At 49.3% G+C, this 15,804-nt stretch overlaps 1 protein-coding gene across 1 annotated transcript in view; it reads left to right on the forward strand.

Annotated features, from left to right (window-relative positions):
• LOC110509817 (glycogen synthase kinase-3 beta) overlaps window positions 1-13,451 on the forward strand; it is a 27,414-nt gene extending 13,963 nt beyond the window's left edge. The window contains exons 6-11 of the mRNA XM_036941570.2: window positions 2,930-3,060; window positions 3,340-3,544; window positions 5,988-6,083; window positions 6,231-6,417; window positions 10,530-10,607; window positions 10,850-13,451. Coding sequence (XP_036797465.1) covers window positions 2,930-3,060; window positions 3,340-3,544; window positions 5,988-6,083; window positions 6,231-6,417; window positions 10,530-10,607; window positions 10,850-10,914 — 762 coding nt within the window. The 3' untranslated portion in view covers window positions 10,915-13,451. The remainder of the gene's footprint in view (window positions 1-2,929; window positions 3,061-3,339; window positions 3,545-5,987; window positions 6,084-6,230; window positions 6,418-10,529; window positions 10,608-10,849) is intronic.
• The last annotated feature ends 2,353 nt before the right edge of the window (window positions 13,452-15,804 follow it).

Consider the following 15,804-nt stretch of genomic DNA (forward strand, 5'->3'; position numbering starts at 1 on the left):
CAATGTTGATCTGATGCCGAGCAGAAATTACATAGCAAGATATTACTATTTTTCCTGAATGCAGAATTTTTTCATGAACGCGACACCTAAGTTTAACATTATCATCCTCTCCAGGTAGAGCAGACAGGCCCGTTGCCCTAGCGACTGCACAACGTGTTCACATGCTGCTCCAGAGCCAGTACTGTTCTTCCTTCAGATAAGCATGCGTCAACTTTGTACAAACAATGTATTTAGTTCACATTTGCTTGTAAATGTCCAAATTTACCAAAAATGATATTCGGTAGCGCCTACCTAATGTATAACTTTATGCGCCGGATTGCCGGTCTTTGCAATTACTTTATTTTCGTTTGCGCTCGTTAGCATATTTAGGTAGCAGCCTCCATGGAAATTTGCCATTACTTGTACTCATTTTGTTAGCGTTCTAATAATAGATGCCCAACAGGCTTTTTTGTGTGTTTTGTGGCTCCCCCTTGTGTACTAAACAGGTAATACTGTAAATCCCGCCATGAGAGAAGGACAGTATGATGATGTATGGGTATGGGTACCGCCCAATCCTAAATGGTACTGTATTTGAATATAGGACTCTTATCTGATGAGGAGAAAACACATTAATGTTATGTTCTCTCTGCTCTGACTCTTCACTGACCTCCGGTAGTCTTTGTCTGTCACCTCTTTTCAAACTCCTCCATTCTCTTCTTTTCCTACATCCGTGTTTTAGAATTTGACAAATTTGAGAGAGAGAAACCAACTTTCTCTGTTTGCCGTATGCTTGGTTGTGTGTTTAAAGGGCACTTACGTTGTCTGTTAGCTTTGTGTGTGTGTGTGCTATGCCCCGTGGCAGCAGAGAGGACTATCTGTGTCTCGTGGCCCATTTGCCTCAGCCCACCCTGCTGCTCTCCTGTGGTGTGGAGATGCATACTGATAATACACACACACACTGCCCTCACTCAGCATCTCTACACTCCTCTCCACCTCTCCCTGTGCTCCTCTCATCCCTCCCGACTCTCTCTTTATCCACCTCTTCCTTCCCTTACACTCCCTCTCTCCTTGTTCCCTTACTACTCTTCAGCCCCTTTCTCTCTCCAATTCAAAGGGGCTTTATTGGCATGGGGAAACATATTTACACTTCCAAAGCAAGTTAAATAAACAGTAAACAGAAGTGAGAAGACAAAGGTAACTGAGCTAAACGACTATCGCCCCGTAGCACTCACTTCTGTCATCATGAAGTGCTTTGAGAGACTAGTCAAGGATCATATCACCTCCACCCTACCTGACATACTAGACCCACTCCAATTTGCTTACCGCCCAAATAGGTCCACAGACGACGCAATTGCAATCACACTGCACACGGCCCTAACCCATCTGGACAAGAGGAATATCTATGTAAGAATGCTGTTCATCAACTACAGCATTTAACACCATAGTACCCTCCAAACTCGTCATTAAGCTCCAGACCCTGGGTCTTGACCCCACCCTGTGTAACTGGGTCCTGGTCTTTGACGGGACACCCCCAGGTGGTGAGGGTAGGAAACATCTCCACCCCGCTGATCCTCAACACTGGGACCTCACAAGGGTGCGTTCTCAACTCAGTCATCATGTTTGCAGACGACACTACAGTGGTAGACTTGATTACCAACAATGACAAGACGGCCTACAGGGAGGAGGTGAGGGCCCTCGGAGTGTGGTGTCAGGAAAATAACCTCACTCAACGTCAACAAAACAAAGGAGATGATCGTGGACTTCAGGAAACAGCAGAGGAAGCACCCCCCCCTCCTATCCACAGCGATGGGACAGTAGTGGAGAAGGTGGAAAGTTAAGTTCCTCAGCGTACACATCGTGGACAAACTGAAATGGTCCACCCACACAGACAGCGTCAGGAGGCCTCAGGAGGCTGGAGAAATTGGCTTGTCACCAACAACACTCAAACTTTTACAGATGCACAATCGAGAGCATCCTGTCAGGCTGTCTCACCGCCTGGTACGGCAGCTGCTCCGCCCATAACCGGAAGGCTCTCCAGAGGGTAGTGAGGTCTGCACAACGCATCACCGGGTGCAAACTACCTGCCCTCCAGGACACCTACAGCACCCGATGTCACAGGAAGGCCAAAAAGATAATCAAGGACGACAACCACCTGAGTCACTGCCTGTTCACCCTGCTATCATCCAGAAGGCGAGGTCAGTACAGGTGCATCAAAGCTGGTACCGAGAGACTGAAAAACAGCTTCAATCTCAAGGCCATCAGACTGTTAAACAGCCATCACTAACATTGAGTGGCTGCTGCCAACATACTGACTCAAATCTCTAGCCACTTAATAATAAAAAATTGGATGTAATAAATGTATCACTAGTCATAAAAAATAAAAAAAGTTTTCTCCATCACGTCTCTGCCCCCCCATGCTCTTTCTGTGGTGTGCAATTAAGCTTGTTTCCCTCCAAATCTGCCCATCTGCCACAGCCGGGTACCCGCGTCCCCTTCAACACCCGTCTGTCTACCGTGTGCCCAATAACACAGCTAACGACCCAACAGAGAGACCCCAACACACGCACACTCAGACAGCCAGAAACCCTTACACACACAGTCACATTTTCTGCTATGCTAGCTCTAAGCTTTGCAATGGGAGCATTGTACTGGCATGTCTAGAGCAGAGAACCCACAAGTTGTTGCAATGTGTTTTGAGTAAGTTGCATACATCCAGAATGTTTGACTGTTCTGAGTGCAGTGAAGTTCGTAACCGACAGTAGACAGTCTGGACACTTGGCATGACTAGTAGTAGTAATGGAGGGGATTATGATGATCGGTGCTGTTACTGTCTGCTGTGCTGCTAACTGTGTGTGTGCTTATTTCTTATATAATTATTTTTTAAAACATACTTTCCACACCTGAAGTGTTTGTATCTGTTAACATCATGTGTCCTGTGTTCTCCCTCCAGGTGTACATGTACCAGCTGTTCCGCAGTCTGGCCTATATCCATTCCCAGGGCGTGTGTCACAGAGACATCAAACCCCAGAACCTGCTGGTGGACCCCGAGACAGCCATCCTCAAACTCTGTGACTTCGGCAGGTTAGTCTGCCTGTCTGTCAGTGAGCATCTCTGGCCATCTCTGAATGTCTCTGCCTGTGTCTGTGTTTCTTAGGCTGCGTTTACACAGGCAGCTCAATTCTTCTGATCTTTTTTCCACTAATTTGTCCTTTCAGATATTTGTCAGATCTGATTGGTCAAAAAAATATTCAGTATTGGGCTGCATGTGTAAATACCACCTTACTGCTCAGTCTGTCTAAATCGATCTGTTTCAATGTCTTTTTCTCTGAATGACCACCTCTCTCCCCCTCTTGTCACCAGTGCTAAGCAGCTTGTTCGCGGGGAGCCCAACGTGTCCTATATCTGCTCGCGGTACTACCGTGCCCCTGAGCTCATCTTTGGCGCCACGGACTACACGTCCAACATTGACATCTGGTCAGCGGGCTGCGTGCTGGCCGAACTGCTGCTGGGACAGCCCATCTTCCCCGGGGACAGTGGAGTGGACCAACTGGTAGAGATCATCAAGGTAGAGAAGAGGGGACACCAAACTTTTGGGGTGGGAGATGGAAAGAAGAGTGTAGGTCTATGTTGGCGGCGGTAGGAGCGTAGATCTATGTTGGCGGTAGGAGTGTAGTGTCTATTTTGGCGGTAGGAGTGTAGGTCTACAATGGCTTGCAAAAGTATTCACCCCCTTGACATTTGTCCTATTTGGTTCCCCCCCATTTTCAATTTGATTAAGGTCTGGGCTTTGACTAGGCCATTCCAAGACATTTTAAATGTTTCCCCTTAATCCCCTTAAACCACTCAAGTGTTGCTTAGCAGTATGCTTAGGGTCATTGTCCTGCTGGAAGGTGAACCTCTGTTCCAGTTTCAAATATCTGGAAGACTAAAACCGGTTTTCCTCAAGAATTTCCCTGTATTTAGCGCCATCCATCATCCCTTCAATTATGATCAGTTTCCCAGTCCCTGCCGATGGAAAAATTATGTTCTTGGGGTGAAGCGAGGTGTTGGGTTTGCACCAGACATATCGTTTTCCTTGATGGCCAAAAAGCTCAATTTTAGCCTCATCTGACCAGAGTACCTTCTTCCATATGTTTGGGGAGTCTCCTTTTGGCACTCTTCCGTAAAGCCCAGCTCTGTGGAGTGTACGGCTTACACGGAACACAAACCGGCTGCGCGTGTGCGCCATCGTGCATAAATTAATTTTGTCCCCCTACACCAAACGCGATCACGACACGCAGGTTAAAATATCAAAACCAGTGACATTAATTTGGGGACAGGTCAAAAAGCATTAAACATGTATGGCTAGTTAGCTTGCACTTGCTAGAGAATTTGTCCTATTTAGCTAGCTTGCTGTTGCTAGCTAATTTGTCCTGGGATATAAACATTGAATTGTTATTTTACCTGAAATGCACAAGGTCCTCTACTCTGACAATTAATCCACATATAAAACGGCCAACCGAATCGTTTCTCGTCATCTCTCCTCCTTCCAGGCTTTTTCATCTTTGAACTTATATGGTGATTGGCATCTACACTTTTACCACGAGAACCGGCAAAACATTTTGTCTTTCAATCACCCACGTGGGTATAACCAATGAGGAGATGGCACGTGGGTACCTGCTTCTATAAACCAATGAGAAGGGAGAGGCAGGACTTGCAGCGCGATCTGCGTCAGAATTAGGAGTTCCATTTTAGCCCTTGGCATCGCAGACGCTCGCGAGCAGTGTGGGTGCAATAATTGAATAACGTGGATTTCTAAATGTATTTTGCAACGCTGCGCATGTGACGTGCCTGGTCTGGTCAGCATGGTTGTGGTCCTATGGACAGATACTCCAATCTCCGCTGTGGAACTTTGCAGCTCCTTCAGGGTTTTCTTTGGTCTCTTTGTTGCCTCTGATTAATGCCCTCCTTGCCTGGTCTGTGAGTTTTGGTGGGTGGCCCTCTCTTGGCAGGCTTGTTGTGGTGCCATATTCTTATCATTTTTTAAACAATGGATTTAATGGTGCTCCGTGTTTTTGGAGAGCTCCTTGGTATTCATGGTGTCCCTTGCTTAGTGGTGTTGCAGACTCTTTCAGAACAGGTGTTTATATATACTGAGATCATGTGACAGAGCTTACTTAGGGGCTTCATAGCAAAGGGGGTGAATACATATGCACCAACCACTTTTCAGTTTTAAATATATATATATTTTTTGAAACAAGTTATTATTTTTCACTTCACCAATTTGGACTATTTTGTGTATGTCATTACATGAAATCCAAATAAAAAATATATTTTAAATTACAGGTTGTAATGCAACAAAATAGGACAAATTCCAAGGTGGGGTGAATACTTTTGCAAGGCACTGTATGTTGGTGGCGGCAGTAGGAGTGTAGGCCTATGTTGGTGGCGGTAGGAGCGTAGGCCTATGTTGGCGGCAGTAGGAGCGTAGGTCTATGTTGGTGGCGGTAGGAGCGTAGGCCTATGTTGGCGGCAGTAGGAGCGTAGGCCTATGTTGGCGGCAGTAGGAGCGTAGGCCTATGTTGGTGGCGGTAGGAGCGTAGGCCTATGTTGGCGGCAGTAGGAGCGTAGGTCTATGTTGGCGGCAGTAGGAGCGTAGGTCTATGTTGGCGGCGGTAGGAGCGTAGGTCTATGTTGGCGGCAGTAGGAGCGTAGGTCTATGTTGGCGGCAGTAGGAGCGTAGGTCTATGTTGGCGGCAGTAGGAGCGTAGGTCTATGTTGGCGGCGGTAGGAGCGTAGGTCTATGTTGGTGGCGGTAGGAGCGTAGGCCTATGTTGGTGGCGGCAGTAGGAGCGTAGGCCTATGTTGGCGGCAGTAGGAGCGTAGGTCTATGTTGGCGGCAGTAGGAGCGTAGGTCTATGTTGGCGGCGGTAGGAGCGTAGGTCTATGTTGGCGGCGGTAGGAGTGTAGGTCCATGTTGGCGGTAGAAGGGATCTTGGAGAAACTTCATGCATCTTTCACTCTTCCAGGTTTTGGGGACTCCGACGAGAGAGCAGATCCGAGAGATGAACCCCAACTACACAGAGTTCAAATTCCCCCAGATCAAAGCACACCCCTGGACAAAGGTACTCTCTGCCCTCAGTTCTATTTAAATAGCCTTAACACCATTGTCTTCCATTGGGATCCATATTAGAGAGAGAACATTTTGAAATGGAACAGATAAGACAGCCCAAATGAGTCAAACAAGATGCCCTTTTTTTTCTCCCTGTCAGGTGTTTAAGCCGCGTACCCCCCCAGAGGCCATCTCCCTGTGTTCCCGTCTGTTAGAGTACACCCCTGTGACTAGGCTATCCCCCCTGGAGGCCTGCGCCCACGCCTTCTTCGAAGAGCTGCGCCAGCCCACTGCCCGTCTGCCCAGCGGACGAGAACTGCCCCTCCTCTTCAACTTCAGCCCCGTCGGTGAGTCCACTGCCCTCCCCTCCTCTGTTTGGCCCTCCCTCAGTCAGTAGCCATGCCCTCCTCTGTTTGGCCCTCCCTCGGTCAGTAGCCATGCCCTCTCCCCTCTGTTTGACCTTTCCTCGGTCAGTAGCCAAGCCTTCTGTTTGGCCCTCCCTCGGTCAGTAGCAATGCCCTCCTCTGTTTGGTCCTCCCTCGGTCAGTAGCCATGCCCTTCTCTGTTTGGTCCTCCCTTGGTCAGTAGCCATGCCCTCCTCTGTTTGGCCCTCCCTCGGTCAGTAGCCATGCCCTCCTCTGTTTGGCCCTCCCTCGGTCAGTAGCCATGCCCTCCTCTGTTTGGCCCTCCCTCGGTCAGTAGCCATGCCCTCCTCTGTTTGGCCCTCCCTCGGTCAGTAGCCATGCCCTCCTCTGTTTGGCCCTCCCTCGGTCAGTAGCCATGCCCTCTCCCCTCTGTTTGGCCCTCCCTCGGTCAGTAGCCATGCCCTCTCCCCTCTGTTTGGCCCTCCCTCGGTCAGTAGCCATGCCCTCCTCTGTTTGGCCCTCCCTGGGTCAGTAGCCATGCCCTTCTCTGTTTGGTCCTCCCTCGGTCAGTAGCCATGCCCTCCTCTGTTTGGCCCTCCCTCGGTCAGTAGCCATGCCCTCTGTTTGGCCCTCCCTCGGTCAGTAGCCATGCCCTTCTCTGTTTGGCCCTCCCTCGGTCAGTAGCCATGCCCTCTGCCCTCTGTTTGGCCCTCCCTCGGTCAGTAGCCATGCCCTCCTCTGTTTGGCCCTCCCTCGGTCAGTAGCCATGCCCTCCTCTGTTTGGCCCTCCCTCGGTCAGTAGCCATGCCCTCCTCTGTTTGGCCCTCCCTCGGTCAGTAGCCATGCCCTCCTCTGTTTGGCCCTCCCTCGGTCAGTAGCCATGCCCTCTCCCCTCTGTTTGGCCCTCCCTCGGTCAGTAGCCATGCCCTCTCCCCTCTGTTTGGCCCTCCCTCGGTCAGTAGCCATGCCCTCTGTTTGGCCCTCCCTCGGTCAGTAGCCATGCCCTTCTCTGTTTGGCCCTCCCTCGGTCAGTAGCCATGCCCTCTGCCCTCTGTTTGGCCCTCCCTCGGTCAGTAGCCATGCCCTCTGCCCTCTGTTTGGCCCTCCCTCGGTCAGTAGCCATGCCCTCTGCCCTCTGTTTGGCCCTCCCTCGGTCAGTAGCCATGCCCTCTGCCCTCTGTTTGGCCCTCCCTCGGTCAGTAGCCATGCCCTCTGCCCTCTGTTTGGCCCTCCCTCGGTCAGTAGCCATGCCCTCCTCTGTTTGGCCCTCCCTCGGTCAGTAGCCATGCCCTCTGCCCTCTGTTTGGCCCTCCCTCGGTCAGTAGCCATGCCCTCTGCCCTCTGTTTGGCCCTCCCTCGGTCAGTAGCCATGCCCTCTGCCCTCTGTTTGGCCCTCCCTCGGTCAGTAGCCCTGCCCTCTGTTTGGCCCTCCCTCGGTCAGTAGCCATGCCCTCCTCTGTTTGGCCCTCCCTCGGTCAGTAGCCATGCCCTCCTCTGTTTGGCCCTCCCTCGGTCAGTAGCCATGCCCTCCTCTGTTTGGCCCTCCCTCGGTCAGTAGCCATGCCCTCCTCTGTTTGTCCCTCCCTCGGTCAGTAGCCATGCCCTCCTCTGTTTGGCCCTCCCTCGGTCAGTAGCCATGCCCTCCTCTGTTTGGCCCTCCCTCGGTCAGTAGCCATGCCCTCCTCTGTTTGGCCCTCCCTCGGTCAGTAGCCATGCCCTCCTCTGTTTGGCCCTCCCTCGGTCAGTAGCCATGCCCTCCTCTGTTTGGCCCTCCCTCGGTCAGTAGCCATGCCCTCCTCTGTTTGGCCCTCCCTCGGTCAGTAGCCATGCCCTCTATCCTCTGTTTGGCCCTCCCTCGGTCAGTAGCCATGCCCTCTGCCCTCTGTTTGGTCCTCCCTCGGTCAGTAGCCATGCCCTCTGCCCTCTGTTTGGCCCTCCCTCGGTCAGTAGCCATGCCCTCTGCCCTCTGTTTGGCCCTCCCTCGGTCAGTAGCCATGCCCTCCTCTGTTTGGCCCTCCCTCGGTCAGTAGCCATGCCGTCTGCCATCTGTTTGGCCCTCCCTCGGTCAGTAGTCATGCCCTCTGCCCTCTGTTTTGCCCTCCCTCGGTCAGTAGCCATGCCCTCTGTTTGGCCCTCCCTCGGTCAGTAGCCATGCCCTCTCCCCTCTGTTTGACCCTTCCTCGGTCAGTAGCCATGCCCTCTCCCCTCTGTTTGACCCTCCCTCGGTCAGTAGCCATGCCCTCTCCCCTCTGTTTGGCTCTCCCTCGGTCAGTAGCCATGTCCTCCTCTGTTTGGTCCTCCCTGGGTCAGTAGCCATGCCCTTCTCTGTTTGGTCCTCCCTCGGTCAGTAGCCATGCCCTTCTCTGTTTGGCCCTCCCTCGGTCAGTAGCCATGCCCTCTCCCCTCTGTTTGACCCTTCCTCGGTCAGTAGCCATGCCCTCTCCCCTCTGTTTGACCCTCCCTCGGTCAGTAGCCATGCCCTCTCCCCTCTGTTTGGCTCTCCCTCGGTCAGTAGCCATGTCCTCCTCTGTTTGGTCCTCCCTGGGTCAGTAGCCATGCCCTTCTCTGTTTGGTCCTCCCTCGGTCAGTAGCCATGCCCTTCTCTGTTTGGCCCTCCCTCGGTCAGTAGCCATGCCCTCTGCCCTCTGTTTGGCCCTCCCTCGGTCAGTAGCCATGCCCTCTGCCCTCTGTTTGGCCCTCCCTCGGTCAGTAGCCCTGCCCTCTGTTTGGCCCTCCCTCGGTCAGTAGCCATGCCCTCTGCCCTCTGTTTGGCCCTCCCTCGGTCAGTAGCCATGCCCTCTGCCCTCTGTTTGGCCCTCCCTCGGTCAGTAGCCATGCCCTCTGCCCTCTGTTTGGCCCTCCCTCGGTCAGTAGCCATGCCCTCCTCTGTTTGACCCTCCCTCGGTCAGTAGCCATGCCCTCTCCCCTCTGTTTGACCCTCCCTCGGTCAGTAGCCATGCCCTCTCCCCTCTGTTTGGCCCTCCCTCGGTCAGTAGCCATGCCCTCTGCCCTCTGTTTGGCCCTCCCTCGGTCAGTAGCCATGCCCTCTGCCCTCTGTTTGGCCCTCCCTCGGTCAGTAGCCATGCCCTCTGCCCTCTGTTTGACCCTCCCTCGGTCAGTAGCCATGCCCTCTCCCCTCTGTTTGACCCTCCCTCGGTCAGTAGCCATGCTTTCCCTCAGTCAGTAGCCATGCCCTCTGCCCTCTGTTTGGCCCTCCCTCGGTCAGTAGCCATGCCCTCTGCCCTCTGTTTGGCCCTCCCTCGGTCAGTAGCCATGCCCTCTGCCCTCTGTTTGACCCTCCCTCGGTCAGTAGCCATGCCCTCTCCCCTCTGTTTGACCCTCCCTCGGTCAGTAGCCATGCTTTCCCTCAGTCAGTAGCCATGCCCTCTGCCCTCTGTTTGGCCCTCCCTCGGTCAGTAGCCATGCCCTCTGCCCTCTGTTTGGCCCTCCCTCGGTCAGTAGCCATGCCCTCTGCCCTCTGTTTGACCCTCCCTCGGTCAGTAGCCATGCCCTCTCCCCTCTGTTTGACCCTCCCTCGGTCAGTAGCCATGCTCTCCCTCAGTCAGTAGCCATGCCCTCTCCCCTCTGTTTGACCCTCCCTCGGTCAGTAGCCATGCCCTCCCTCAGTCAGTAGCCATGTCCCCCTCTGTTTTGCCCTCCCTCGGTCAGTAGCCATGCCCTCCTCTGTTTGGTCCTCCCTCGGTCAGTAGCCATGCCCTTCTCTGTTTGGTCCTCCCTTGGTCAGTAGCCATGCCCTCCTCTGTTTTGCCCTCCCTCGGTCAGTAGCCATGCCCTCCTCTGTTTGGTCCTCCCTCGGTCAGTAGCCATGCCCTCCTCTGTTTGCCCTCCCATGGTCAGTAGCCATGCCCTCCTCTGTTTGGCCCTCCCTCGGTCAGTAGCCATGCCCTCCTCTGTTTGCCCTCCCATGGTCAGTAGCTATGCCCTCCTCTGTTTGGCCCTCCCTCGGTCAGTAGCCATGCCCCCCTCCCTTTTTCCCCAAGCTTCTGTAATCCCCTCAGTTTTCCAGAGTAAGTCTGAAGCGTGTATGTTGAGTATCTTGTGTGTGTAGTATGATCTCTCTCTCTCACTCGCAGAGCTATCTATCCAGCCCCAGTTGAACTCCACACTCATTCCTCCTCACGCTCGAGCACAGACATCACCTGCCTCACACGGTATGTACAGCACAGCCTACCCGACAAATGCTTATTACATGTTCAGTACATGCGTATTAGATGACTACATATTTACAAGACTAGGATAGGAGATATAGCTTCAAATCAACATTTAACAGCCTTTTTAAATGAATATTGATGTGTTTGGATGTTAAACCCAACATACTAAAAACATTGACCTGATGGTGAACTGAAGTGTTTAGTGTGGTGTGTATCTGATGTCCTGTCTCTCCCTCCACCAGATGGCAGTGTGTCGGACAGTACCGCCCAGCCCAGCTCAGTACCTGGATCCATCAACAGCACCTGAACCCCCCCCCCCCGTCCCCCATTCACCCTGTCTTTCCCCTTTTCCTCTCAACCCCATCCCTCTCTTACTATTCTTCCACCCCCTCTTAGATCCAAACTTCAAAAGACAACTATACACACACACACATACAACAACAATACTACAAAATCATCTATTATCCCTTGAATATTCCCATTATAGGTGTAAAAAAATATCTGTTGGTGGCAGTAGTCCAGTGACTGTTGGGTTGTAGAAGATGGGTGAATCTGACAAAAGCTATTCTGTATTATAATCTCTGCTAAACAAATTGTATCCCTTTTTTAAAAAACGTATTTATTTGAAAGTGCATTTTGTTTTAGTGATGTATGCCAGTGAATGGGATGCATCAACTGAAGCCTGTTTCAGTTCAGACAGTTTAGGACAATCTTCCATTGAGGTTAAAAACCAAACGGTCACGTGGTCAGAGGACAGATCAGGGACTGCCAATGGGAAAACTCTGGGGAATGGAGGTGTTCATCTACCAAGACATTACTCCTAAACCGAGTCCAAAGTGTTAATTAGTTCTGAAAATTGAAGAACTGTGTTTTTATTTGTTTTATTAAATTGGATACCAAACAGCAGCGAATGGAACTGGCATTTTAAATTCGATGAGGTAATTTTTAATTAAAAAAATAATAATAATTTATAGAAGCTTTTATCACAAAGGTGATTCAAAAATAATCCAAAGGCGGAAACCGCTAGCTGTTTTATTAAACTGTTTCTGAGAAGAAACATCGAAGTGAAAGTCTTAATGTCTTTTATTTGAATAAGAGGGACCTTTTTTAAAAGAATGGAATGTACATATTCAGTTTCTATAAGCTCTTGTCCCAGTCAGTTTAGCTGGAGACATGTGTTGGTGAGAAGTAACCTTTGCACATCTCTAAAGGGGAGTAGAGCGGAGCTGTAGGGGCCCGCTGCATCTCTTGTGCAGTGGAGATATGCAACCTGTGTATAGGGAGGGGTAGGGCTCCTCCAGTCACACCTGTACACCAATGGCCATATAGCCGTACTTGAACCAAAGCTCTGTCACATCAACTTTGAAAGTACTTGGCACTTTCACTCCTCCCTTTCTCTCATTTTTCCTCAATTCAGTCTAGATGCACAATTACACTGCATGTAGGGGAGGTCTTAAGTGTTAGTGCGCTTGTGTGTGAATGAGTTTTTTTTGTGTGTTTGACCATCTTCCATCTCCAAATCAACCCACTGTAGCACTCTTGTTTTTGTAAGTCTAGATTCTAACAGCATCAGTGATTTATCATCAGTTAAACCTTGTTTTCATCTGGCCCACCAACACAGACTTGCATGTTCACCATGCGTTAGAGCAACCACACCTGTTCTCTCTCCCCACTCGTCACCGCACAACAACGATGGTTTGATCTAAAATACCTGCACCCAAAAAATGTAAATGCCCCAACCACTTCTGGAGCCTTCTGTTCCTCTCCTCCTTCCTCTGCCTCTCCCACTCTCTCCTTCCCTCTCTTTCTCTCACTGTAAATATCAAGTACCTTTTTTTATTTCGTTTTTTTTGTTATTATATTGTTCTTGTAATTTCATTTTATTTTCTCTAGCAGAGGGGAGCTGGTGTAGCAGCGACCAGGCTCCTTCTCCTCAGTCTGTCTGTAAATACAACTTCATTTCAGTCCCTGGCTCGGGGGGAATAACAGAACAAAATGTTTCTCTCGTTTTTATTCTCTCTCCCTCCATTTCTCTCTCGTTGCCTTTCTCCCATAAATATTATGATCACTTTATTTATTGTATTTTGGGGGGTTTATTTTGTTTCTCTGGGGAGGGTTTGTTGTCGGCCGAAGGGTTTATTTTGTAAGAAGTCATCAATGCCCATGTCATGCAAAATATTCCAACTTCCAAGATTATTGGACTTTGATCCAAACTTGGGAGTGTTTTCCAATAAAGGTCCTGTATTTGCAAGTACACATCCTAGCCAGTAGGTGGAACTACATTTTATTTTCATTGATGTGAAGGGATTCTCACATGACTGCGTCTATGGTAGTCTGGCTGATGTCCCAACAGTATAAATGGCTGATCCTATGTGGTGTTATTGGTGATATTGCTGTATCTGGGTGGGTTTGAATGACGGGTTGGGTGGGGAGGGTTGTGTAATATGTCCCAAGGCGTGTCCCTTCTCCCGTGTATGTTTTGTGTAATGGGTTTAACCTGTTACTTCTGTCTGTGATTACATGAATGAGTGATTGGATTTAATGAATGGATGAAAGAACTGACAAATCTTACAAAAGTGTGAGTTGGGAGACCGTGGATACATTTAAAAAAAAATCTTAGCTCTTCATTTTAGGAAAACAATGTTATTTTTGTGTTTTATTTTCCTGGCACAAGTTGGTTTTAATTTGTTGTGATCCTGATCTTTATGGCCCTGCACAAGGGTCATACCACATCACTGGTGGGAACGGAATGGTTTTGAAGTGGATGTGAGAGAGGGGGGGACGGAGAGAGACTGTTTTTGTTTGTTGGTATAAATCAACTTATGAATAAAGTGATGAAACTGCCCTGGTCTCATGTTCTAAAGAATGGAAGTGTGAATTCACACCATCAATTTATGTAGTGTCAGGTGTGAATAGCACTAAAACAATCTGCATTTATTGACCAGCGTACTTGACTGTTTTGGCTGCTAGTTGCAGACAGACATCTCATTTATGATTAACTTAATGAGGAACATTAAAACTTAGGCGTGTTTATACTACACAGGCCTTAAGTTAAATGACACACCAATAAGTAGTAATGGCATTTATTTAATGCAAATGAAGTCTGAATGGTAGTAATCAGGCAGCTGACGGCAGAGCAGGGGCCAGAATGCCATAAGGCACTTAGGTTTTATAGAATGTTTCCACAGCGGATTCATCTGTGAGGAGGCCAATGAGCCATCCATCAGGAGGAGGGGTGGAGCTGACTGATCCATCTCTCACTCTCTTCTCCACTAGCAATGCCAGATGCAATCTGCCTGTCACTCATGACACCATGCTTTATGCCCCCCTCCCCCATGGGGGGCCCATCAATGTGAGTAGCTTCCTTTTCAGCCCACTAATCTGAAAGGATACTACTGAGGAAAGCACTAGGGTCAAATAAGTCCACTAGAAAGAGCATTTTAATCAAATGGAAACAAACAGTCACTTCAACAAATGTCATGTAGAGTTAAACCCCATTGACAACAATTTGAACTGTAGTAGTATCTGACATTTACTACTCCGATCAAAGCGATATCGCATGAGAGACCGTAGTATATCATGAACGTTGGCACAGCTAGGATCATGGAGGAGAATCACTAATGAAAGGCCACTCAAATGGCTCGGAAGGATGAAATTAAAATAGTTATCGAAACCACACAAATGTCAGTGAAATGATACCTTGCTTCATGAAGTGTTATGCCTCTTTAGATAATGAAATGACAGATGGGAGAGCAGAAGGGAGGGTGGTGTCATTGGCTCATGAATAGGTGGGCATTATAGGCAGATTAATAGGCAGGCAGATCATAATATTCTTAATATTTTAATCTGTACATTTGATGGTGTTGTCATGATGGATCCCCCTGTTTCTGCTTTTAAGAGCCCAGTTGATATCTGGTGAGACTTGATATGTCACAGATATAATACCCTTGAACTATTCCATAACTATTCTAGAGCTTGTAGATCAGTACACACTTCAAACCTGTCTTTCCTGTGGACTGGTCTCAGAGGGGTTCTTAGTTCTAACTTTTCCATCCAACATGATTCAACCTGGACTGCCAAGGAGGGCAGGATTTCATTTTGCTACCAGGTGTTTCTGAACCTTTTGGCTGCATCTGTTTTTTTCTATATTCAACAGAAAATGTGCTTTAGAGAAATCTAGTGAACTAGTGAACATTTTACTTTAAATCTGCCCCTCAGGTCCAGGCGGCAGCACTACTGAATTAGCAGGAAGAAGCCTTGTCTGACCCGCTTAGCTCCATCAGCTCCACAGCAGTAGCTCAGTGAGACTGGCAAGTGTCTCTAGAAACAGGAGAGGGAATGAGGAGGACAGACGAAGTGCAGCAGTAAACAGGGGCTCTCCAGTATATGAACCACATCCCTCAATGCAGAACATGTCTGGTTTGTTTCCACTTGTCATACAATGCGTTAAGGTTGAATAATGTTATTCTGCGGCACGTCAAGCAGCTTGCACAGTTTCCGTGGAGATTGAGTGGCCCCTAGCTGGCCCTCCCCTGGCTGTGTGCCCGGCCGCCTCTTTAATACCATTTGGTGTCGGGTTGAACCGGCCGTCCTCCCGATCAGCCCGAGAGAGAGAAGAAATGCTGTGGGACAGTCCATACTTTCTACCAACTACTGGTTACAATGCTTGACGGGCAGAATAATGGTGCTTCAGCAGCCTGTTGAGGAATAGATATGCATTCAGTTACAGTGGGCTTAAGAGTTGAAAACGTGATTTATTGAGGTCTTAGTTCAAGACCTTCAGAGGTTTTATGAATGAATAGCACAAAGCCATAAGCTGTATCATGTTCACGTTGAAATTTACCTGACAAAAATATAAGGTTAAACTAATTGGGTAGGGTGGCAGGTAGCCTATTGGTTAGAGCACTGGGCCAGTAACTGAAAAGTAATTGGTTTGAATACTTAAACCAACATGAGTGAAACATATGTGGATGTTCCCTTGCTCAAGACTTTCAGATGTTTTATGAATGAATAGCACAAAGCCATAAACTGCATCATGATCATGTTGTGATTACAGCTCAACTTCCAAGAAGATGTTTACATTTTAAAAAAAGGTCAAACTAATTGGGTAGGTCAGCAAGTAGCTTAGCAGTTAGAGCGTTGCGGCAATAACCAAAAGGTCATTGGTTCGAATACACACGGTGAAAAATCTGTCGAT

This window comes from Oncorhynchus mykiss, chromosome 2 (genome assembly GCF_057628025.1).
Source record: "Oncorhynchus mykiss isolate SJ-2025 chromosome 2, ASM5762802v1, whole genome shotgun sequence".
NCBI classification, from domain to species: Eukaryota; Metazoa; Chordata; class Actinopteri; order Salmoniformes; family Salmonidae; genus Oncorhynchus; species Oncorhynchus mykiss.